The sequence below is a fragment of the Myodes glareolus genome, chromosome 17 (assembly GCF_982192425.1).
Source record: "Myodes glareolus chromosome 17, mMyoGla1.1, whole genome shotgun sequence".
In the NCBI taxonomy this organism is placed as follows: Eukaryota; Metazoa; Chordata; class Mammalia; order Rodentia; family Cricetidae; genus Myodes; species Myodes glareolus.
In genome coordinates, this window is record NC_142042.1 from 43,080,779 (window position 1) to 43,106,649 (window position 25,871).

At 34.6% G+C, this 25,871-nt stretch overlaps 1 protein-coding gene across 2 annotated transcripts in view; it reads right to left on the reverse strand.

Annotated features, from left to right (window-relative positions):
- Positions 1–25,871, reverse strand: part of Col11a1 (collagen type XI alpha 1 chain) — a 183,214-nt gene that overhangs the window by 110,588 nt on the left and 46,755 nt on the right. For both annotated transcript variants that reach the window (XM_048456958.3, XM_085677794.2), the window contains 8 exons: positions 13,973–14,101; positions 7,172–7,288; positions 6,510–6,602; positions 4,585–4,839; positions 3,914–3,976; positions 2,607–2,648; positions 1,877–1,939; positions 352–426 (listed from right to left, as the gene is read on the reverse strand). In XM_048456958.3, coding sequence (XP_048312915.3) covers positions 352–426; positions 1,877–1,939; positions 2,607–2,648; positions 3,914–3,976; positions 4,585–4,839; positions 6,510–6,602; positions 7,172–7,288; positions 13,973–14,101 — 837 coding nt within the window. The remainder of the gene's footprint in view (positions 1–351; positions 427–1,876; positions 1,940–2,606; positions 2,649–3,913; positions 3,977–4,584; positions 4,840–6,509; positions 6,603–7,171; positions 7,289–13,972; positions 14,102–25,871) is intronic.

Here is a 25,871-nt window from a genome sequence, read left to right on the forward strand (position 1 = left end):
CAATAAAAGATTCATCATAAAGCTCCAATGGTAGTAAATACTAAAGGAAAACATACACCAATGCGTTAAATAACCTATTGTCAATCCATAATCCAGGATTAACCATATGTTAGAAAGAAAGATCATGCAAATTTCATCAATAAGAATAATCGGAGATTAAAACTGATTTAGTATAGAAATATTTATTTACAGACTTCTGTTCATTAAAATGCCCCTACTTTCAAGGGCTCTTGATTTCCTGCATTCCCACCTTACAGAAATCTTTCTTCTCAATTATTCAATTATGGTATTTTTTAGTTACATAATTAGAATATATCAAATTATCTTAATAAAACACATTTAAAAACTTACTGGTAACATCAACATGGTACCAGGTGGGCCAGGTAGACCATCAGCCCCTGGTAAGCCAGGACGTCCTGGAGGGCCCTAATAAAGAAAACAAAGAAATTCAAGAAATTAGTGTAATACATTATGTCCAAGAATCTGAAATTGTTGAGGATGCACGACCCATTCTGAATCTGTTAATCTCCTTTATGGACACACATATAGACAGAATTGCATCATATTGTGCTAGTTGCAAAGAACTGAAATAATGCATGGTTACTAATGAACAATCAAAATAAAATGCAAATTATGTTCAAAGTTGGTTTACATCTTAAAATTGCATATGAAAGCATCCTATATATATTTTGGAAGGGAATCAGTGTCATGAAAAGGTGAAAATTTAGATTCCTACAGTTGAAAACAGAATTAACTAGACAAAATTTGGATAAGTATTACTTAATAGACACTTAGGCAATACATATTTAACATATAAATATATCATAATTTATATTAGATATATTAAGTTTTTTTTACTATAGCTAATTTATTAGTATAATCACTAAGGATAACATAACATTAACATAAAATTTGGTCATTACTAGCTTGTCTTAAAATTGTGTTTTCAGTAAAAGGAAACTTACTTTTGTATAGTCAAATCTTATTTAGTAAAAGAAGGTTCAAATTCTAAAAATTAATAACTAGATATAAAGGCTACAATTCAAACACTCAAAGTGATTTGAAAAATAAATAGCATATTGAGAGCTGTGAGAGATACTTCATTGGGTAAAGTGCTTGCCAAGCAAACACGAGGATTTGAGTTCAAATATCCAGCTTCCAAACAAATGCCTGACGAGCATGTCAGTTACTGGCTACAGTAATTCTAGAACACTGGAAGAGGCAGATGGAAACAATAGCTTGGCCAAGCTAGTTAGCAAGCTCTGGGTTTAACTAGAGAAACTAGTTCAAAATATAAAATGGAGGAGATTGAGAAAACACTTAAGATCAACATCTACCTGTTGTACACACTCATTGACACACATGTTCATGCACACACACACACAGCACAATCATAAACATGTGCCCACAAACATGTGAATACAGATACATGAATGCACACATTGCTCACATCCACATTAAATAAATAAGTAAACAAGCATTTCCATCAAGCTAAATATCTGGAATTATGCTGAGGAGGTTTAAAATAATGAATATGTACAGAAAGATCAAGAACAAACGTCTTGAATTCAATTTTGTAAAGCCAAGTCTACTCTAATTGTTCGTGCGCATAGGTCTACTCTAATTGTTCGTGTGCATAGGGGAGTTGTCAATAAATTGACTTACTAATGATATTGCATAAATTCCGAATGAATTCTATAGAAATTCTTTATGCTACTTAAACATGTCTGAAAAGTTAAATAAAATGCTGCACAACAACGAATTTGCAGAATTCTCACCTCTCTTCCCAACAGAAGAAAGGCAACATGTTAAGCTGAAGGGTAAATTAAAGTCTACATGCTGCATAGTAGTAATGTGAAATCCCTTCTTCACTTACCCTATCACCAGGGTCACCGGGGGGCCCAGAAGGACCTTGTTGACCTGGAGGACCCATTAGACCCTGCAGAGAAAAACAGGATCAGAAGCAACTTCTTGACTTATTAGTATGCAAGTAAAGGAATTCCCCTAAAATTCAAAGGGTGCTTCATTTGTATTTTATACATATACATTTGACTCCCAAACAACTGCCCTACTTGTAAAAACATGACAGATAGGAAACGGCTCTGTAGCCAGCACAACTGCTTCTCTATGATGCTGGGCTCAGGGTGGAGGCAGAAGCCAAGCGAAACAGGAAGGGAGAGTGAATGAAAGTTGCTGTTGTGGAACCTGGTCCACAGCTCTGCTTGAAGAAATGGCTGTTCATAAGCCTAGACCTCAAAAATGTGGCTGTAAAGGTGAACAAAAAAAGCATTTAGCTTGTCAGCATTTCAACATATTTTTTGCCATCACTTAAAACAATAATGTCATATATTTATTTGACAAAAAAATTCACATCTCATAAGGCACAAGTACATGCGCACAAATATAATGTATAAAGAAAGGAAAAATTCAAAAATTTATTTTCATTTTTACGGACAAATGAGAAGTAGATCAAGCCTACCAAGTCCTAAACTTGACAGGTTTCTTCTATAAAATCAAATCAGTCTAAAATATAAACAACTCAACTATATGACTAAAATGTTACATTCAGTAATTTTGAAAATGAAGATTACAAATCATTTACTTACCGCTGGTCCTGCAGGCCCAGGTGGTCCTTCAACAAGCATTCCCTACAATAAAAAAAAATCACCACATAACTTTAGCCTTTCCACTGACTGGATGAGAACACTAGACATTATGATTTTTAAAGCAACTTCTGAATTCATATTATATAAACCACTTAAAATATTTTGTGTGGGAAAATGATATCATTTAAAATGACAGAAAACATAACTCTTATAATTGGAGAACCTACTAATTGAAAGTAAGGTAAGCATTGAGACAATTAACATTAGGGAGGAGGAAGGATATATTAGAGACAGAATAAAAGTGGGTCTGTGGAGATTGCAGCAGGGATGCCTGACCAAATTCCTCCCTAACACTTCGATAATTGCTAACAAAACAAAATAAAACAACAAGAAACAAGAAAAATCAACAAAAACAGATTCTCAATAAGTATTTGCTATGTTAATGAATGAATCAATGTATGAATCAATGAAAGGAATGATACTCTAAACACTCTAATTTCAGAAAACTATATTTCTCTGTGGTGATAGAAAGAATAACAAGTGAACAGTTAAGCGTACAAGTCCCATTTCTTACGTGTTGTTTTTCCCAAGTTGTTGGTCAAGGAAAATTGTGGATATTTAAATTGCTTCTAGAGACAATATCTTGAGGGTTTATGAAATTAATACAAATAAAAGAGCAATAATTTGGGGTAATAAACACATGACTGCACATAACCATGCAAATACACATAGTGAAGTTTTAGAGAATATTCTCATCTTGTAATTTCACACAAGAACATAATACATATTGATCGCACACACTGGTCCCTTCCTTAGCATTTCAGACCACTTGCCTTTCCACAAATCTCTCTCCCAAGTCCATTTCTATTCATTTATTATTTTTATTATTATTTTTATATTTTAATTATTATATAATGTATTTGGACCAAACAGTAAATTTCTAATAAAGTAATTATATACATTATACAGTAAAATCATACTAAGAAATGATACATGAAAGAGCTAAAGTCATGATATTTCAGCCAACAAACACATGAAACTAAAGAAAAATTCGGGTTTTCAAAATAAGAGAATTGAACCAGAAAAATGTCAGCTACTTTCAAAACCCAATACTCCATAAATGTACATATTTTTTATTTTACTGAAAATTTGCTGTTCAGAAAAATTTCTCATTCACCTATTTGTGTTATATTAGAAATATTATAATTATCATTGAAAATGAATGGACATTACATAATGACTTTTGGTGATGGTAGTTCATAAATTAAATAATTTAGTAATTTTTTAAACATATTAGACACACTTACAGGTTCAACCACAGCCGGTTCCCCCTTCTGCCCTTTCTCTCCATATGCACCATGGCCATTTATCTATTAAGAGAAAAATAAAAAATTGTCAAAATACCTTTCAATAAATGAAGGAATTTTTCAATTTTTAACAAAAAATAATTTAACTATCTAGCTACACTTAAAACTGCTCTTTAAAATGTGGTCATTTCACAAAAGAAACATTAAAGATTTCAATACTGCCAAATTCACATGAACACTGCTTGAGTATGAACAAATCATTGCTTCTTTAAGTTTGTATTACAGAAAGTTAAGTGCATTTGTAGCCTCAAAAATGCTCTAAGACATAAGAAATGTCACCAGATCAAATGTATAAAGTAATCTAAATTAAAAATTTAGAGCTAGTATTCAGAAAAATAATGACAAAATTATATAAATGTATCAATGATGAGAAATTTGATTTGAGGTACAATTCTATTTACAGTCCTTTAAAATGAAGACTACAGTGACAGCCCAAGACACAATAGCTGTCAACTCTGACTCTAGAAGAATATATCATGGCTATGTAGCCATGGTCAGTGTCCACAACTGATATATGAACTCAACTTCATTTTTAACATGAAAGCACATGAGAATGAACACAGAGACATCCCCAAGACACACGCAGAGCACAGAGCCTCATGTTGACTTACACTTGTTTCTGTAAAATCAGTTTCTGCTGGGACACCTGGGCCAAATTCTTCATTAGGGGAGGTTGTTGTCCTTTCTTCATATTCCTTGTATTCATAAAAGTCATATTCGCCTAAATCTCCATCTACCGGCAGATCAGAGTCCCTGCCGTCTATTCCTTTGTTTCCATATAGAATGTCCTCAGAAATGTTTCTCTGGACATCATAATCCTCTCCAGTTAGATACTCTTCAGTAAAACCTTCTTCAACTGGATTTGGCTATTCATTTAAGTTGCAGGGAATTGGAGAACATGAAGTTTACTGTTAGCAAAGCAAGGCAAGCATCTGTAACTACAGCTTAATGGCGTGCGACGTGAAGAGAGCTGGAGTACTCAAGCAAGACCAGAGCCTGGGAAGAGTCTGCTGAGTACTGCTGAAAGAAATACACTTGTACATACACCGGTATGTACAAAGAAATATCGCTTTCAAAGCACCATCCCCCACCAACGGTAAACATTCACATGGAGTCAGCATGTGTGTTTACTCTCACTTAAGAAAACGTGTTCTTTAGTGAGCACACTTTATAGTGCAAGACCTGAACAAATAAATCAAGCATAAAGCTAAAATATTTGCTTAAATTTCACATCTTATTGGATAATACAGTAAAATATATCTTTGTTACAAAGATATGTGTTGTAATTTGATATTCATTCCTATCAGTTAAACATTAGTGCCAATATCTGGAAACTATTTTTCCATTACCTATTCAGTGTTGTGCACTTAAGAGAGTACCATTATTATCATGCTTTATGACTGTAATCAAATTCAAATTAAGTAAGGAACATTTACAAATTTGTTCTCAAAGACAAAATGATTATAGATAGTAGAGTAATATATATTAAATAAGTAGCATTACAGAAAATTATGTGAATGAAAATAGTAAATTAATTACTGTAACATTACTGTGTTAGGTGTAAAAAAAAGTCCACCATCATAAAATAGTACTCTTAAATATGGAACACATACTTCTGCAAAGAAGTTTCATCTTCCCTATAATGAAATCATGTTCTTAGCACTGAAGTAGAAGACCCGGAGTGAATTTAGATAAGAAAGTCAACATGTTGAACTATTGTAACATCTCATAAGACAACTAATACAAGGTAAATTTAAAATCTATTCACACCCTAAATACTTATAACTCTAAAGAATGTTTTTGTATCATAATTATATTTCATTGGAACAAATGTAAGTTTAAAATAATTAAATTGCTTACATTTACCTAATGCTCATTTACTGAATAATAATATAAATAAGGGGAGGAAAATATTTAATAGTATTAAACTGAATTTTTATTGATTGTTATTTTATAATCAAAATATATATGTAATATAAATTTTAAGATGACCTAATCAGACCTACCTATCCTGGAATACTTTCATGGAAAAAATCAAAACATAAATAATATTATTTTAATCATAATTAACTTTAATATTGTAAAGATATTTTAAAATTTAAACAGTTATTAAAATCTACAATTCTTGTTGTCATGAGAATGAACAGTGACTGTTCCCATGCAATAAAAAGCTGATTGTATCGGTTGTTGATACAATTCTCACATCAGAGGATTCTTCTCATGGAAGGATCCTGCTGTGAACACTCTTCGTAAAATGTTACAGAAGCTTGCTCAGCTGTAGGAGCAATAAAGAAAATGCTAGCAGCCAATTCAGTTTGGTGATTATGGAATTTGCATGAAGCAAAGTCCCATGCAAATCCTGAAGTTACATAAATTGCAAATACAGAATATTTTGTAATTATGAACTAATGACTCTGCTTCTCTAAGAATGACAACTCAAAGTTCTCAGTGACTGAGATGCTTCTCCAAGAAAATCCATCAAGACATTATATATTTTGAAAGCCACTGTGTGATTATTGCTGCCTAAGTGGATTACCTCGTTAGATCCTGATAAGCGCCTAGGAGACTCTGTCTGGTAAGTTTCCATTGTTCCATAATTGTAGTCTTGAAAATCATCCACAATATTTGCCTGATGATAAATTCAGAAGAAAGAGAGTTAGAAAATTTGCAAAGTAACCTCAAGTATGTGAAAATCATGATTTAATTGAATTAGAGGGTTAGCCAAATTGGAATTGGTCTAATTGGGTTAAGACTAAGACTCATCAGAGATCTTCCATCTTATCTAGGAGAGATCTTGATTGCTTTTTCTGACTACCTGGACCCCTAGTTTGGCATTGGCTGTTGCTGGGTAACGCTTCTTCTTCTTGGATGCATATTTTTCAGATTTGGGGGATGTGAACATTTTAGACTTTTTCTTTGAGCTAGTGGTCAAAGTCCTCTTCTTCTTTGTGTAATTGGATTTCTTTTTCTGTAAAATGTCATGAAAGATGGAATGGAAAACATGTAATGAGAAAGAAAACAAAGACCACAGACGAAAGGGAGGAAATGCAGATGTAAAAATGGTCAGCAATCCTCAGGGCAGCCTGTGTTGAGTCAAATCCATGATTAACTCACAGAAGTCCAAGACAGGTGTGGGTGGGGTGCATCTGAGGAATGACGGAGAGTGGGGTATCACATACAACAGACAGTTGGTTTTACCTCTGTTTGGGCTACTGTTTCTTCAGTGACAGTGGGTGTCTCTGTTATACTCTCAATCTCTTTATAATCTGATTCCCCATACTCATAGTCATACTCGATTATATCCTCGGGAGCATACTATGTCACAAAGGAAAAAATATTGGGCAATTTGGTTAGTTGCAAGTAATATTATTAACAGAGCAAAGATCATCTGCTTAACCTTTACTCATAGTAAATGTTAAGAGAGATCTGGGATTAAACACGCATATTATTCTATTGTACATAGAATCTAATAACAACAGAGTTATCAAGCAAGCTTTTTAAGAACAGAACAGTGGTTAGGGCTATGAAAAAAATAAAAGTTTTGAATATTGATTCAAACTTTTACTAAACATTAAATATTAATTCAAAGATAGGATTTATTGTCATGGAAATGGTTGTTAAATAGCCAGTCTTATTTTGATTCATAAAAATCTGCTGTGAAATATCTCCCTATAAAAACAGTAATTTTTCTGGGGCTACAGCTAAGTGGACAAGCACTCAGCAGGCACTGGCTTCAAACACAAGCATGGTGAAGATAAGACTAAAAAAGACAGTGTTTCAATAAATATGCTTTCTCAATAAATAATATAGTGGAAAGCAAAAACATAAAGAACAGTCTCATGAAAATATGAAATGTTCATATCTATCATGGGAAACTGGAAAATATATGTGAAATATATATATGACTGTATTTGGAAAATATAGACTTAAAATTTGTTCCCAGTTCTCTCATTCTCTTTAAACCAGTGGTTCCCCGATTTCCTAATGCTGTGACCCTTTAATACAGTTCCTCGTGTTGTGGAGACCCCCACCATAAAAATTATCTCATTGATACTTCATAACTATAATTTTGCTACTTTTATGAGTCATTACGTAAATATCAGTGTTAGCCAATGGTCTAAGGCATTGTGAAAGGGTTATTTTACTTTTACAGGGGTGTGACCTGCCAGCTGCTCTAAGCTAAAATCTAAATGAACATGAGAACTACTCAAGTATTACATCTTCAAAGACAGGTACACCTCAATTAACAAATCATTTCCATCATTGTTACTATTTTTCTGCTGGATTTAGTGGCCAATGTTTACAAATCTTAAAATATTTGAACTAAATTCACAACATTTTACCTTAGATATTTCTGTAATAGATATTTAATTGGGAACCAAGTACATTTTCTAATATCAACCACAACCTATTTATGGGATGAAGAGGAGGACAATGTATGCATCTTCAAAGCTATCTTTATGAAAATTTTAACTTTCGTTTTAATCAAAATAACTATACACATATACGTAAACATATGTAGATATGTATAGTGTAGAAAAATTAAGAACTAAACTCAGTATCTAAATCCCCAAATATACACCTACAAAAGTAGGGAGCAACTTCTACATAATTCTCAAGATGATTTAGTTGATAAAATTCAATTTGTTCCCCTTCTAGCATCTCTGGGCATCTAAGGAATGCTTTCTAATTGGCCAGGAAAGTAACTAGTGACTCTGAACCTTTTGAGAAATTGTGATCCCAGTGTTTACCTCTGCTAAGCTCCAGTTGATATCACAATGAAAGTAAGTGCAGTTTCACAAGACAGTTTATGAGGCATGTGTAAACTGTGCAAGCCTGCACACCTGGTATTTAGTGGCTTTCACTCAAACTGTGTGAATGTTTCTAGATGTTGTAACCAAAGGCAATAAAGAAATATGTGCACAAAAATACCTTTATTTTCTTATGAGTGCCAAAATTCCAATATGATAAAAATTAAGAGATTATTTAGAATGCATATAGAAAACACACTAAAGTGCATTTTGTAGCTGTATGAGTTAAATAAAATATCTATAACTACTAGAAAAATTTCTGTCTCTCTCCATATATAATATATATACATATATGGAAAATCTATGTATATATTGAAAATATATACACATAAATGGAAAGTTTATAAATAAAGCATAAACATAGAACATACTTATATAGAGAATATATGTATCTAAATATATATACAACCAAAATATATATACTTTATATACATATATATATACATATACCATGTATGATATGTAGATATCACATACATATATCCTTTCTATACATACAGAGACTTTCCATATATGTGTGTCTGTATGCATACATGCATATATATGTGTATATACACACACACACAGAGAGAGAGAGAGAGAGAGAGACAGAGAGACAGAGAGAGGGAGATTCTTAACAAATCTGGCCTCAAACTTGCTGTGCACCCAAATACGGCATTGAGCTCTTGATATTCATGCTTCCACCATGCAATTTTTTGGTAACTGGTATGGAACCACCATGTCAGTTTTAAGTAAGAACAATGCACCAAAGAACAATGTACCAAAGAATAATGTAATCACTCATGTGAGAATAAAAATATTGAGTATACACATGACTGGCTTAAAATAAAATATGAAAACCAAGAAATATTTGCAGGTCATTTTTTTGGTTACAGTTTTAAATGTAAATTATACAGTTTTAAATTAAATTATACAATAAAAACTAAATAATACAATAAAATATAAATTATACAATAAAAATAAAAGAACTATTAGGAAAACAGTAAAAAGTTAATTTTAAGTGTGATTAATAAAGGAGCATTTAGGCTAAGTTCTGGGATTTGAAGATGAATTTGTAAATGTTTGTCAATGTTTATCAGAGTAATTAATTTTATGTCAAGTTTCTGCTGGTAGAAAAAAAATGTCTTTCAATCTTCATAATTCTCTCTACTCCTGGATCTTTCTGCAAATTAAGAACTGCCAGAATTCTCACAGGAGAAGTAAAGCAACTGGTAAATATGCTTCATCAAGCAGTGGAACACATCTTTCTCAGGGGATTACTTAAGAGTCAATCAAAAAAACTGCTCCTGCAGTCTCATTATTTCACTACCTTCCTAGTCAATTCTTTAAAAAAAACAACAACACTATTTAGCATAGCTAAATGATTCTTTGTTTACATGAAGCTGTATAACATACTTTGGAGGATACATTTCACTTCTCACTAAAGAATTTTGAAATATCCTGAAAATAGGTATAGAGAAATACTAGTTGTGATAAATGAAAAGTCCTGAAACCCTGGCAAGGGAAAATAAGATAGATTTTACAGGAGGAATGGGGGTGGGTGTGTATGGAAGCATGAGAGGTCGGGTGTGTAGTGAGATAGGCGATAGAAATAGAGGAAGTAGAGACACGGCTGGAATTGGGGACACTGAGTGGTGGTGTGGAAACTTAGTGCAGTTGAAGCCTCCCGGAATGTATGAAGGTGATACTAATGACAACTTCTAGTAGTGGAGAATATAGAGTCTTAGTTGTCCATCTCTTGCATTTAGGCAAGGCTTCCAGGGATGGGACTGGGTTACAGTCAACTGAGTTTTTGACCAAGGAGGGTTCCACAGAAATCCCCAAACAACCCAGGCTGTTGCTAAAACAAAAGGTTGCTCTCTGGAAAACTAACAGTGGTATTCCATTGCTGAGGACATCTACACAACTCATTGAACATGGAGTGGTGAAGCTGGTGCCTACATGGAGCCGTCACCCTTATGTTGTGGTTTCTTTGATACTAAGGAGAAGCATGGATACTAACCTAGTCACAAAATGTATGACCTACAATCTGTCCTGATTGCAGAATATACTAAGGCAGTGGAGGAACAGAACAGGTAGGAGTGACGAATCAGGGTCTGATTTGACTTCAGACCCATTCCACAGGGGAAAGCCATATCTAACACTGCTTGTGTGACTAAGAGCCAGAGACTAAATAGCCCAGGGACTTAGGGTAAAAACAACCACAATTGGACTCAAAAACAAAACTAAAACTAAAACAAAACAAAATAAAAAGTATCATGAAATTGCTCCAAATGATATCCTCTTATATACATAGATCTGTGCCATATGCGGTCATCATCGGGGGGACCTCCTCTGGTATCAGATGGGAACAGACACAGATACCCACAGCCAGATATTATGCAGAGAAAGAATCTAAATAACAGGTCCCAATCAGATCCCTCTGCTAAGAGCTTTGGTAATTCCCCCATAAAAGGAGGTCAGAATGACAGTGGGGACAGAAAGGATGTAAGACAGTGATGTGGGAGAACAAAGCCATTTGATTCAACTAGGCAGGATTCATCTGAGCTCCCAGATACTCAGTAAGCAAGAACATGGCCTACATGGGTCAGCACCAGGTCCTCTGTCTATTCACTATGGTTTTTAGCCAGGTGATTTTATGGAATGCTTGGCTGTGGGAACATGTGGGTCTCCTACGCTTACGCCTGCTCTTGAGATTACTTTCCTCATGTTGGGTTGCTGTGTTCAACTTCAATATATTAGTTTTGCTTCATCTTGCTGCATTTTATTTTGTCATCTTTGGTTGTTATCTCTTACTGACCCATTTTTTTTCAAATAAGGGGTAGAATGGGAGTGGATCCAAAGCAGAGGGGAGGTGGTAAGGAACTGAAAAGAGTAGAGGGCTGGGAAACTATAATAGGGTGTATTGTATGGAGAGGAGAATCTAATAATATAAAAGAAAAATACATGAAAAATAAAAATAAAAAGTAAAAAACAAAAACAATAACAAAAAAAACTCACAAAAAACAAAAGCTTGTTGTGACAGATAAATTAAATTTACTTCCAGGGGAAATTTGGAACTGCACTGAAGATGAGGTTTCTGAAATTTCTTTTTCTCATTTTTTTGTTTAGGAGAAAAAAATAGTGAAGTTGTAAAATCCTGTGCCTTGAGGAGAATTGCCATTGATGACAGACACTAACAAAACGATGGTGGGAGACATCCGTGCTAGGAGGTAAGGTTTCCTAATATTGAATATAATATATATATATATATATAAACCACAGAATGCTAATATCTAATTTCTTACAATTGCCTGTAAGTCAGGAAGATAATTTAACGTGATGAGAATATCCGAAAGAGACATAATCTCGATATCACTTATGCCGCTGTATCAGGCAGTGTAAACTCACTGCTGAATGAAGAAGTTGGTTCTGTTGGTTCTGAATGGGAATCTACCTCGAGAGTACGTCTCTCACCCCATGATGAGGATGGAACTGCAGCATGAGCTCACACAGATGAATGTAGAATGGATTAGATGTGTTATGTAAAGAAAAAAGAGGTAGGAAAAAATACACATTTGAGTCACCTTACCTAGAAGAGTTCACAAATATATTAATGGAATATTAAACAATGTACTGACCCATGTTCCAGATTACACTTTATGCTTAGACTTGAAAAGATGACAATGCTTTGATATTTTTTTAGGCAGACTACCTGAAAAATTAACTAGGAAAATGCACATTTAGTACATGACACATTTAATGGCTACCATTGACAATTATAATAAAAATCACTTATTTTTTATTTTTTAGGATTAATATAAAATGTTTAATTTGTTCAAGTATCATTGTAGCTAATTAGGGGGAGTAAGAGTAATTCTCCCTCAAAAAAATTTAAAGTAAAACTTTTCACTGTTGACACACTACTTTATAAGCTGTCAATCATGACTCCACAGAACACCTGCTTCTCTTCTTTCACTAAGTAGAACCATGTATTTGCAACTGTCAAATAAATATCATTAGTTTTGAACATAGAAATACTGACACACTTGACATATCAGCTAGAGAAAACTAATCCTAACATAATGGTTTTTCTCTATCGAAACCACCAAAAATATATTTAGTGAGTCATGAGGATATAAAAGAATAAAGCACTTGAACAATATACAAACAAAACATTCAAGTAACATTCCTTAATTCTTTCATAGTGGTCTTGCTGCTGGCTCGGAAGACGATCCTGATTTCAAAAAAGGTACTAGTGTTAATTTGTGGGAAAGATTTGGATAACAGAATTCATTAGGATACATTACAAGCTCAAATACTGTGAAACTTTTGTAACTTGGAATTATAAAAACTAAAACGTTTTGTATCAGTTATAACAATAAAATGTCTATTTATTCTGAGTAGTTTAAATTCAAAACATTTCATTGAATCGTGTAGATTTTACAAATAGCACATACACTACTTGAGTTAATTTTAAAATAGACTTTTGATCTCAGAATTCAAATCCCCTTTCACAGTCTGAATCTCTTAGTTTTCAGAAAACAAATGTGAAAAGATAGTTTTCTCAGAAAATAAAACACCAATTTGTATCCGGTACCAATGTGTAGTCCTGGAAACACAGTCACACAAATAACGCAATAGGAGCAATCAGGTTGTGTATGTATTTGAAAGAGAACTGAGGGAAGTACATGGGAGAGCAAGGGAGGAGGAAAGGGAAGGTGAGAAAAGTAATTGCATAATCTCAAAACTGCTTTACATTATGTTAAAACATAAACAATACTTCCAATATAAATTAAAGCACCAACTATTTGATTTGTCTACTTTCCTATGAGAAAAGAAATATTTTTTGAAAATTAAAAAAGAAGTGAGCTTCTGTTTATATAAGAAGGCCTAAAATCTTCAAGACCAATCTCAGGATTTTTTTTTTCTTCATTCAGTATGAAATATCAAAAATTGAGAAATAACCACTACGTCACAAGACATGCTCCCCCCCTCGTAAGAGGTTTTAAATGTTTAAAGCAAAGAGCTGAAATACAGTGTTAAGTAATTAACTGTGAAAAAGAAAAATAAAGTACTATATTCTTCTCAAATTATTCAAAGACTCTTAATTGAAAATATAGTTTAATTAAAGTGGGTAAATGTGCTTTAAATGGAGGTCACAGCCCCACCTCTGGACCTGAGGGCCTCCCGTGCCCTGCATGCTCACCTCATCTATCTGGGGCTCCTGAGCCTGAGCAGCAGCCTTGGATGTTGAGTCACAGTCTGGACTGTAATGGTCACAGTAGTCATAAGCTGCCTTGGGATCATCCGTGATCAAGAACTGCTGAATATCACCCTACAAAGAGTCAGACGAGGAGGTAGTCAGCATAGGCAAATACACAGGCATTTGACATTAAGAAAATCATAATCAGTTACACTGTTCCACCTTACTGTCTGCTATAGAAAAACTACTGTACACTAATCTCCCTATTAATATTCAGCTTTACAGAATTCACAATTAAATATACATAGTAAAACACAAATGAAATATACCGAAAAGGAACTGAACTTCAGTGGCTAAAATATTGATTTGTTTACACTAAAATGTTATTGTTAGACAAATCTGGAATTACGTTCAGAAAAAGAAAATGCTCACCCACTACGATAAACACGTAATATGGTAGAAAATATACATAGTAAAGCACAGATTTGGTACTGCTTGCTTACAGCGCTGCATTTTTTCTTAATTTGGACATGGAAATAGCTGTACCATTATATGGCAATGAACAGGATTTTCTTTTTGCCATGTTAGCTAGCTAGAACCTTCAAGTGTCTTAGAAGGCTTTCAGTATGCAGAGGACTCTACTAATTTAAATCTTCTTTCTTGATGCTCAGGGTCAATAATGCATGAGCTATGAGGAGGACCTTTTTAGGTATCTGCTGGATTTACACACCGCTCTTCTCTCTAACCAGAGGGAAGCTGAACTCGGAATCTGTTACATTTATTCAAGAAACTTCAAGTAATTTTATTTTGTTATTAACTTATAAGTTTGTGCCCCTAAAAACTCTTTGAGCATGAATATGTATCTATGTATCTATGTATGTATGTTAGTTTTATGAACGTATGAACAGATGTATGTACGCATCTTTGTATGCACAGGCAGCACTCCAAATAAGGAGAAAAAAACTAATTTAGTTTCCACTAAACATGAAATGCAACAATTGCAGTTAACATCTAAGTAAAAAATACTATGGGACTTCTAATAGGCACACCGTTATTAATGTTTCCAATAGTTACTTGCCTATATCATGAAACACTATAGGAAGTTGACCAAATAAACAATTTTTCTGCATGACTTTTCAATATTTTCTAAATATATAGATGAATCATGTCATTGACTACTAATTTTTGCTATATAAGTACCTAAATATATTGACAGCATTTCACAAGTCAAAACTCATCAATGAAGCACACAGTAGCCACATCTGGGCTGTTAGAGATAAAGACACACCCATAAAACGAAAACACTGAATGCACAATTCTTTATTCTATTGCCCATAAAAAATAATTTAGCAATGCTGGATACAACTATTACATCAAGGAATAATTTCACTGGTGGTTTTAATTAGAAATTCTAATTCTTAATTTTTTTTCCTAATTACCTGGGATTATCAATCCCTTTAGTTGAATTGAAATGAACAAATTGAGAAATCCTATCTAACATTCATTCCAGAGTTACAAATTATTAAGTTCCATGTTTAATTGCTAAAATACAAAAAATAAAGTGTCTTATATATTAATGCTATTTCTTAAATAGATTTTGAGAGGAATATTGTTTTTCCAACCACTTGCTATTCTATTTATAGGTCTTTCCTTCTCTAATGAAGTGCTGCTAATGTTTCCACTATAAATTTCTATTTCAGTATTTAATGGTTAGCCATAAAATATAGTATTGGAAAAAATTGGAAATTTCTGTAAAAATCCAATACCACTATTTTCCCAGAAAGTATTTCACAGTGGTTTGTATTAAACATATGTTGTGCTGTATGACAGTCTATAAATAAGCCTGAGTATCATAACAGGTGTAATGAGCTGTAAATATTATTTTTAATGCTACAACGTTCTCCAGAGCTAGAAAGGGGCAAAATTATGAAATAAAACTGGCATCTGTACTACTGTAATATTAGAGGCATGAAAAAGACATCTGCATTCTATAATGCTCTAAAAGACAAGATTGAGATGGAGATAATAGAATTACTTTGTGAGCTACAGCTGTGTCAGCTAGTTATAATATGTGCAGTGTATAAATAATCATGTTTACTGAAAGAATGTATCATATAAAATCCATCTAATATGTGTGTGAATTAAGAGTCTTATTTCAAGTTCAACTGTCTCTCTGTGTAAGACCAATAAGTGTTTGGTTGAGTTCAACTTCAAGTTGATCAACTACTGGCTGTGCCATACAGCAGTGAACGTCACAGAATAAACAAGAAGAATCCAGGAGAGGATACGTTGTTAAAATTAACACATAACCTAGATGAATGATATGACCTTTAGATGAATCATTTGATTGAAAAAGAACTACAGGATGACAGTTGACATTCATATGTAACTGGTAGCTTCATGGGATGCTGGACTGGTTCTCCCTTCCAACTGATATATGATGATCTCTTCAATGTCAAGCAATTAGTATCTGCACTTTCTGTAGGTTTTCAGTTTTCTCTAAGTTTTAGAACTAAGTTTCAATATTAAAACCTGGAATTTCTTATGTTATAAAAGTTCCATGTCCCAAGTTGAGAAGGAAATCAGAGAAATATCACCCTTCACAATAGCCACAAATAGCATAAAATATCTCGGAGTAACTATAACCAAATAAATGGAAGATTTGTATGACAAGAATTTAAATCTTTGAAGAAAGAAATTGAAGAAGACACCAGAAAGTGGAAAGATCTACCATGCTCTTGGGTAGGCAGAAATAACAAAGTAAAAATGGCAATATTACCAAAAACAATCTACAGATTCAATGCAATTCCCATAAAAATCTCAACAAAATTCTTCATAGACCTTGAAAGAATGGTACTCGACTTCATATTGAAAATCAGAAAGCCCTGGATAGCCAAAACAATCCTGTACAATAAAGAAACTTTGGAAGGCATCACAATCCCTGACTTCAAACTCTACTACAGAGCTACAGTATTGAAAACAGTCTGGTATTGGCATAAAACAGAGAGAAGGACCAATGGAACAGAATTGAAGTACCTAATATTAAACCTTCAAACACCTGATTTTTGATAAAGAAGCAAAAAATATCAAATGAAGAAAAGAAAGCATTTTTAACAAATGGTACTGGCATAACTGGTTGTCAACATGTGGAAGAATGAAAATAGACCCATATCTATCACCATGCACAAAACTGAAGTACAAATGGATCAAAGACCTCAACATAAAGCTAGCCACACTGAACCTTATAGAAGAGAAAGTGGAAAGTACATTTGAATGCATTGGCACAGGGGACCACTTTCTAAATATAACACCAGCAGCACAGATACTGAGAGAAACAATTAATAAATGGGACCTCTGGAAATTGAAAAGCTTTTGTAAAGCAAAGGACACAGTCAACAAGACAAAATGACGGCCTACAGAATGGGAAATGATCTTCACTAACCCCACATCAGACACAGGTCTGATCTCCAAAATTATAAAGGAACTCAAGAAATTGGTTATCAAAAGAACAAATAATCCAATAAAAAAATGTAGCACAGACTTAAAAAGAGAACTCTCAACAGAGGAATCTAAAATGGCTGAAAGACACTTAAGGAAATGTTCAACATCCTTAGTCTTCAGAGAAATGCAAATCAAAACAACTCTGAGATTCCATCTGACACTTGTAAGAATGGCCAAGATCAAAAACAACTTAGGCTGGAGCGGTTGTGGGGTAAAGGAAACACTCCTGCATTGCTGGTGAGAATGCAAGCTGGTACAGCACCTTGGGATGTCAGTATGGTGATTTCTCAGAAAATTAGGAAACAATCTTTCCCAAGACCCAGCAATATATTTCTATTTGGGTATATTTGAGTATATATCCAAAGGATACTCAATTGTGCCACAAGAACATGTGCTCAACTATGTTCATAGCAGCATTGTTTGTCATATCCAGAACCTGGAAACAACCTAAATGCCCCTCACTGAAGAATGGGTAAGGAAAATATGGTGCATTTACAAAATGGAGTACTACACAGCAGAAGAAAATAACGACATCTTGAATTTTGCAGGCAAATGAATCAAGCTAAAAAACATCATTTTGAGTGAGGTAACCCAGACACAGAAAGACAGCTATCACATGTACTCACTCGTAAGTGGTTTTTAAACATAAAGCAAAGAAAACCAGCCCACAAATCACAATCCCAGATAACCTAGAAAATAGTGGGTACACTAAGAGACATACATAGATCTAATCTACAAGGGAATTACAAAAAGACAAGATCTCCTGAGTAAACTGGTAGCATGGATACATGGGGAGTGAGTTGAAGGGGAGAAGAGAGGCATGGAGGGGAGCAGAGAAAAATGAAGAGCTCAATAAACATCAAAAAGAAACAAACAAACAAACAAACAAAAAGTTTCATTTCCCTTTGTTAAAATCTTAGAGGAAAGAAGCAAAACAGCCAATGACTATGCGTGGTAATTATTTACAGAAATTATCGAATTAAATAAAATATATTTTTTATATACTAAAATAAATCACACAGCTGCATTGTTCTCCAGAGTTATCAAGCATCTATATTTCCCTGTTGTGATATTTTATTTTATTTTAATAAATAAAGCTTGTCTGAAGATCAGAGAGTGAAACAGGCACACTAGTCAGCCTTTGACCAGGCAGTGGCAACACACACCTTTAATCCCAGCAGCCACACTAGTTTGTCATGGAATCTGGGTGGTAGTGGTGTACACCTTTAATCCCAGCATGAGAGTGGAATATAAAATGGGAGGAGGCAGCTTTCAAACACAATCTCATAATGAGGATATCTGGAGGCAGGATTGCCATTTTAGACTGAGTTAGAGATAAGAGTAAGTGACTGACGTTTCTCACCTTCATGCTGAAACCCAGTATCAGTCTCTGGGTTTTTATTAACTGTGCTATATTTCCCATAGCACACCCTTGTCTCTGACAGTTTGCAAGATGAAGATATCTCACTATAAATGAACACTTCACTAAATTTTTATACTATAGTACTATAAAATAAGAGTTAGCTAGATTTGGAAGGTTGGTGAAATAGATTTAAATAAAAAATTTTGTCTCTAAATTTTGTTTAACTGGATACTGTTGATGGAGAGAAGGTGAATAGTAAGAAGAATTTGTGGTGAGTATGTAGAGATGGCTCAGTGGTTAAGAACACTACCTACTCTTCCAAAGGTCATGAGTTCAATTCCCAATCAAATGGTAGCTCACAATCATCTATAATGAGATCTGATACCCTCTTAAGGAAGAGACCTGGTAAGTCCTCTTAATCAACTTAGAATTGAAACCCAATATGGGCAAGTTCAAGAGACCCACCATATACGAACTGCCCAAGCATGCTTCAGCATTGCCAGGGCATAAATTTCATTTCATGTTCATTTCATGTATGAATAATACAAAAAAAACAGTATCTGCTCTGAGTAAGTAAGGATGGAACAGCAAAGACACTGACTGAAGAACACACAGGAATAGGTAAGTATGTATCTCCATGACAGAGCGTGTAGACAGGAAGTAATGGTTCAAATTTTAGCTCTTGACAGGAGGGCTGGAAAAGAGAGAATGTGTGAATGTTGAGACATGAGAGGGGAAAGAAGAGGCACAGGGAAGATTGCACAAACATAACTAGGGACTAATCAAATATGTCAGTTTTTCATTTTTTTCGTCTTCTTACATGCTCTTCTATTTCTGATGAAAAGGTACAAAAAAGTAAATGACTATCATAGGTAAGTAAATAGAAATGCTATATTGTATTAGTCTAATCTACATAAAATGATGCTGTTGTAAGTAATAAGCTATTTCAAAATTATTTCTTGGTTTTAATTTTGATTCCACTTTTATATTAAAATGACTAATAGTGTTCCTTAGTAACGTGAAAATTTCATTAAATCAAAACTAGCCACTTTATGAATATGTCCAAGAGAAATTATAAATGTATGTGTACATATGTACATTTACATGCATTTATACACTTTTACTTTTTTATTTTAAAAATAAAAGTGATTGTCAAGTTTCAGATCTTCAAATTTCTTCATACCCCAGGTTTCCCAGTCTGAACATAGAACCTCTATTGAGCAATCAAAGACAGGAAGCATGCTCAAACTTGAAAGCCAGGATTTTCTAGTGCAATGGAAATAGTCGGCGGGAAACTTATTTTCTTAACAGTTGGCAACAGAAAAATATATTATTGTAATTAAAATCTCAAGAATTTATCCTGATAAAGAAACGTTTCTTTTTTATATCTAAGCAAAGATAGCTAGTACAGGTAAACCTAAAGAAAAAATATTTTATCTGATCATTCTAAATTAATTCATGCAAGGATTTTAAAAGGTAAATTCCAGGTTCCTCATTTTGACTGTTTAGAGATCAGCCTTGAATCTGTTCACTCAGTGAATGCTTCTGAAGACCAAACACCATACTGACTCTATGAAGAGGAGGAAGGGGACTGGTAGGCACTGCACTCACGCAGCTACTTCATCTGGTTCTTGGTTTACCATGCACCAAAATAACTACAAGAATCCATTTGTGTATTGTTTTATGTTTTTATCTATAAAGATGATAGAAATCTGGGAGAAGGAAGGAAAGACCTTTTACATGGGAAAAGTCAGAGGAATCATACGGCAGTATATCACAAAAATAAGATAATTTATAGGGAACTGTCCAGTTTTCCTTTTAACATAAGAACACTTATTGTCTTCCCATTCCCCAAATCATCTCGTTAGTACATCTTTCTCTTATCTTATGATCAAAAAAATTTTACTAGTCTTTTACAGGTATAGAAAATGGAAATGACCACCAAGGGCTGGAAAGATAAGAATGTTCCCCTCTAGCATACCTATTTTGGCTTTACACAAATCTCCCTTCCTTAATATTAATGTCAATGCCTCCATTTCTCCCTGAACTCTTGTTGTAGATTCTTCATAATCTATAAGACCCTGTGCTAAAACTATGTCCCTACAGGGTGTAGGGGATGCTCTTGCAAAGTGGTAGAATTTTAGAAGGCAGAGCTAAGTGTTTGATTCTTTGGTCATGCGGTAGCCAGATTCTTGAAGTGGATTAGGGACTCTTGAGTATTTTTCACCCGTTGTTCCATTTGTCACTTCTCACACCTCTGACACAAAATTACAGCAGGATCTTGTCCTTAATGTAGCTGTCTCAGTAATTTATTTAAATATTGTCAATTAATATAAAGGTTGTTACAAACTAGTGAAGTCATTATAATGATTTTGTCTAAATATGACAAGAAGGATTCTGATTATATGAACAATGAAATGTTGGAAGAACAGTTTCTTCAGCAAATGATGATGAGAAAACTGGCTACCCAGATGTATATTGACAAAGTAGAAGGCTGTGACTCACCTTAGAGAATCATCCATTAAAAATTAATCAAGGACCTGAAACTCTGAAACTACTAGAGGAAATATTTTGAAAGTATCAACTAGGCAGCTACTTCCAAAATAGGCCTCAAAGAACTCCAAACATAATTCTAAGTAGTTACAAGTAAGATTTTATCAAGCTGAATATGTTGTGCACAGCAAAGCAAACAACAGAGTGAAGAAACAGCCTACAGAATGGGAAAGAATCCAAGTCAACTTTCATCAAACAGGAGATTAATTGTCGGTACATATAAAGAACTCAAGACTTAAACCCCCAAAGAATAAATAACCCAACCAATAATAAGGCAAGTGCACTGAATAGATGGCTCTCAAAAATATAAATAACCAATAAAGACATAAAAATTCCTCAACATCCTTAGTCATAAGGGAAATGAAAATGAGAACTACGGTGAAATTCACCCTGGTAAAAATCACCAGGAAGACAAGTGTATTCTGGGGGGATGAACCTCCTTTATACACAGTAATTAGGAGTGCTAGCAGTCACAATGGAAGTCTGCATGGAGTTTCCTCAAAACACAAAAGGAGGATTATTTTGCCTTGTTTGCTATACCTATCATTTGGATATATATATATACACTTAAGTTAGCACACAGGAGAGGTACCTGCATACACACAATCCTTATCACTACTCCCCACAATCAAATTATGGAATCATCAGTCCTACTCAGCAGATGAATGGATAACAAAATGTGTTGTGTATATACAATAGATGTATATACAATACAATATTTTACACAATGTATACAATATAAAATAAAGGTCTACCTGGTTACATTTCATATGAAAATGAGAATTCTTCTCATTTTCTGGGCATTGTAGGTGTGCACTAAGAAGGCTAAGTTTTAAAACAATAGACTTGTTTATTGGACACAGCAAATCATCCTGATAGTAGCATGGGGAAAACTGGCTGGTTTAAGTCTCACATAGAGAGACAAGAAAGAGGCAAGGCAAAAATGTTTGGAAATATTGCAGCCTACACAGAATAAAAGAAGAAAGAAGGTTTATTGGAATAGCACTTGTGTAGGCAAGGAGAATGTGTTTGAACAGCCTCTAGGTAAAGAAAGTAATGGAGATGTTAACCACTAGCAATGAATGAATGAATCTCAAACATTGTCAATGCCCCCACTCTTGGTATAAGAGAGTAAGAACCTAGAAAAACAAATTTATTTCAGAAACCTTCCACTTACACACTGAGCAGGTTAAGTACACTGTGACTGTTACAGTTAGGCCTACATGACAGCAAGCCTCAAGTACATAGCATGTAATCTAGTTTTTCATGTGAGAGTTAGGGTAATGGAAGGGTCTACAGAGATTTTTCTTTATTCAAGCCTTAGAATACAATAGCATTCTGCAACAAAGGAACCTACACAGGAAATTGCTGATGGAGTTGTGCAGAGGAACACTCTGTGAGCAAACATAAAGTTAAAGTAGCATCCGAAAACTTAGCAACTTGCAATGGCTGTTGAGGAAAGCTGTGAACACCACATGAAACTAGTCCAGAAGATAATGTGATTGGACACAGCACAGCAATAGGGGCGGGGCTCCTCAAGACCTTGAGTACACACATTTTGACCCAGTGTCTCCAATGTGCGTGCAACAGATACAACGTAAGTATGTAGCATTTAGCCTGCTAACACCCAGTCTTGCCTTGGGTCAACTTCTTCCATCTACTGCTTGCTCTCTCCCTTCTGGAACAGGGAGCCATGTTTATCTCATCCAGGTCCCACCATGTCTTAGATGCACGTAACTTGATATTTTACATTTACAGTGACTTACAGCTGTCAATTTTCCTGTATATCAGATGTAACTTTGATTTTGAGTTTTGAGCAATGCTGAAAGAGTTGAGAGACTTTGAGACTTTGGACTTATGGAAATAAATTCATTTTGATTACTACAAATATCCCTAATTAGAGAGAGAAGGAATGGGATATTTTGCTCTCAGTACTGAAGTTTGTTTTAATAGGCCTAACATTAAAAATTCACCTGCTACTGCTGAGGAGAACTGGTGGTATTACTTTAGTCATTCTGGACATTCCTTCAAGAAGGATGGTGAGACCATGATCATTTTCCTTTCCTCTGCATTGATTTGAGACATTAGTCTTGAATTGCTATGTGCATTGTAGCTGGGATGGACTGTCATCCACTGTCCTCAGAGATCAGACAAATGGTCTTTGCCCCGGACTCTGAACTTCCAAACATGAGCTGCATAAGCCTTTCCTCTTTGTGAGGGTATCTTGAGTGTTTTGCTGCTTTAAGAAAAGTCAGTAGTATTAAGACATTTCTTCACTGCTTTTTCTTCCTTTTCTCCTTTAACCTCCAAGAAGGTAATGGTACTCAGTAGATTCTTAGCTTTGCCGTTTGCACTTCTGCAAGTATGATTTTTGTTTCCTAATGAAGTTGAAGGATGCATTTAAAAGTCCCATGGTGATAGTTTTATGTTTTATTTATATATACACACAAAAAACTTAAACAGTTATATAAAAAGCATAGGTGTGTCATGTTCTAGGAAAGATCCAATCTGTTTCACTGGACTTTAAACTACATTAAAGCAAGAGTTGTGTTCTCTGTGATACTCAGAGTGTCCATACTCAGCTAGTGTGTTCCAGGGTTTCAGGAAACACCAAATGTACGAATCTACAGGCAAATATTTTTACATCATTAAAAGATTCCATTTCAACATGTGTAAACTAAGAGCAAGTGAGTAAGTCCTCATCTTCTGGACCTTGACACAGGCATCTCTTTCTGCTGGTGATTTTAAAGATTAGTATTTTATGGTGGATAAATGTTTTGTCTTCATATATGTAGGAGTACATCAGCATGCCGCAAGGCCACAGAGATCACAAAGGGGCATCAGATGCCCAGGAACTGGAATTATAGTCAATTTTGAGCAACTATGTTGGTGTTGAACTTGGGTCCTCTGCAAGAACAGCAAGTGCTCTTAGCCACCTCTCCTGCATCCCTGATTCTGATTTTAGTCTGTCTCATTTTTCTATAATAAATTATAACTATGAATATTTAGAAAAAACATTACTTCTTTTGTAATCTCCCCCAAACATTGTATAAGTTAAGCTGTTTGTAAACTTGAAATCGTACATGGTAAAAGGCATTCTTTTTTCAAGATTTTAGAGGTAATTGAATTATCAGGACAAAGTTCAAAGAATGTAGCTATAGATTTCTCTTGTAATTCCTCCATGAATAAGTTTTAAGAAAATCAGTTTCATGGATCTTAAAGTGATTATCCATAAGCCAGCATGCCTGGGTAAAGGAAAGAAAAAATGTAAAAGAAAGAAAAATCTCTGCAGCTGAAGTGTCTGGCGGTCGCTGCAGTGAAGGCAGTGGTGGAGCACAATGTTACACTCCATCTGATAGATGCTCCCTTCATCTTCAATTATATTTGAAATTTGTGAAAAACCAAATGGGTCTTGGGAGAGATTCTAATTGCACACTCAGGAAGAAGGAGGACACAGTAAATCTTACACAGGATTAAAACTCTGAGGAACTAAGACAGGCACATCAGTTGTACTGTGCCTCTGGCCTACTGAGACTTCTGGATATACCAAGACAGAAAGCCCCGTCACAGTGTTTTGTTTTCAAACATTCCTTACAGTTAGGGACACTTTCTCAAGTATTTGTGGGGTGAAAGAAAGCTACCGAAATGCTGAGAGCTTTACTGTGAGTGAAATACACACCAAAGATTGCGTCAGAACCATAATTCAAAGAAAAGAATGAGAGAAACCACATCGTCACTGTTCTGACTGCAGCCCACACAACCCTGACAGGGCAACAAAACCAGCTGAAGAAACCAATTTTGTGTAAACGAGCTGTGGCCTACATTATTCAAATGTACTTCTAATTCAATAAGCATTGACATCTGACACTGGAGAAAACTCTTCCCCCAAAGTGCACACCTATCTTATCCTTTCTATATGCTCAATGGTAAAAGAGTTCTTATTTGAGTGTAAGTAATAATGTGGACCCGCTCCACACAGTGAAAAGATAAAATGAATACAATGTTTAGTTAAAAGGTAACATACCTTATCCACTACTTCCTTGAAACCTGTGTTTCTTAAATTAATAAGCTCTGGAGAGTGTATTTTGCTTTTAAACTATATCAGTTCAATAATTTGTATGGCAAACATGACTACATACTATTTTAATACTACAGAAAGCTTCTGCCCTCACAAAGGTTGTATTCCAGAAGATGAAAAGAAGTAAGCAAATGGTAGAAAGCCAGAAACAGTTGCAAAAACATAGAACAACCAAGAACAAGGATGATATTTCAGAAGGATATTACTGTTACATAGCTAGCTCAATAAGGGAAAATGTTACTGACTAAAGGACACCAGGAATGAGCTTAGCGGGGAAGGAATGGAATGCAGGCAGAACCCGCAAAACACAGAAACTGTCTGATGCATAGGCAGGAACTATGCTGTGAGTAGTGTGTGTGAAGGAAGGGACACACTGTGGACTGGAAGGATAGAGGAGGGAAGGAATC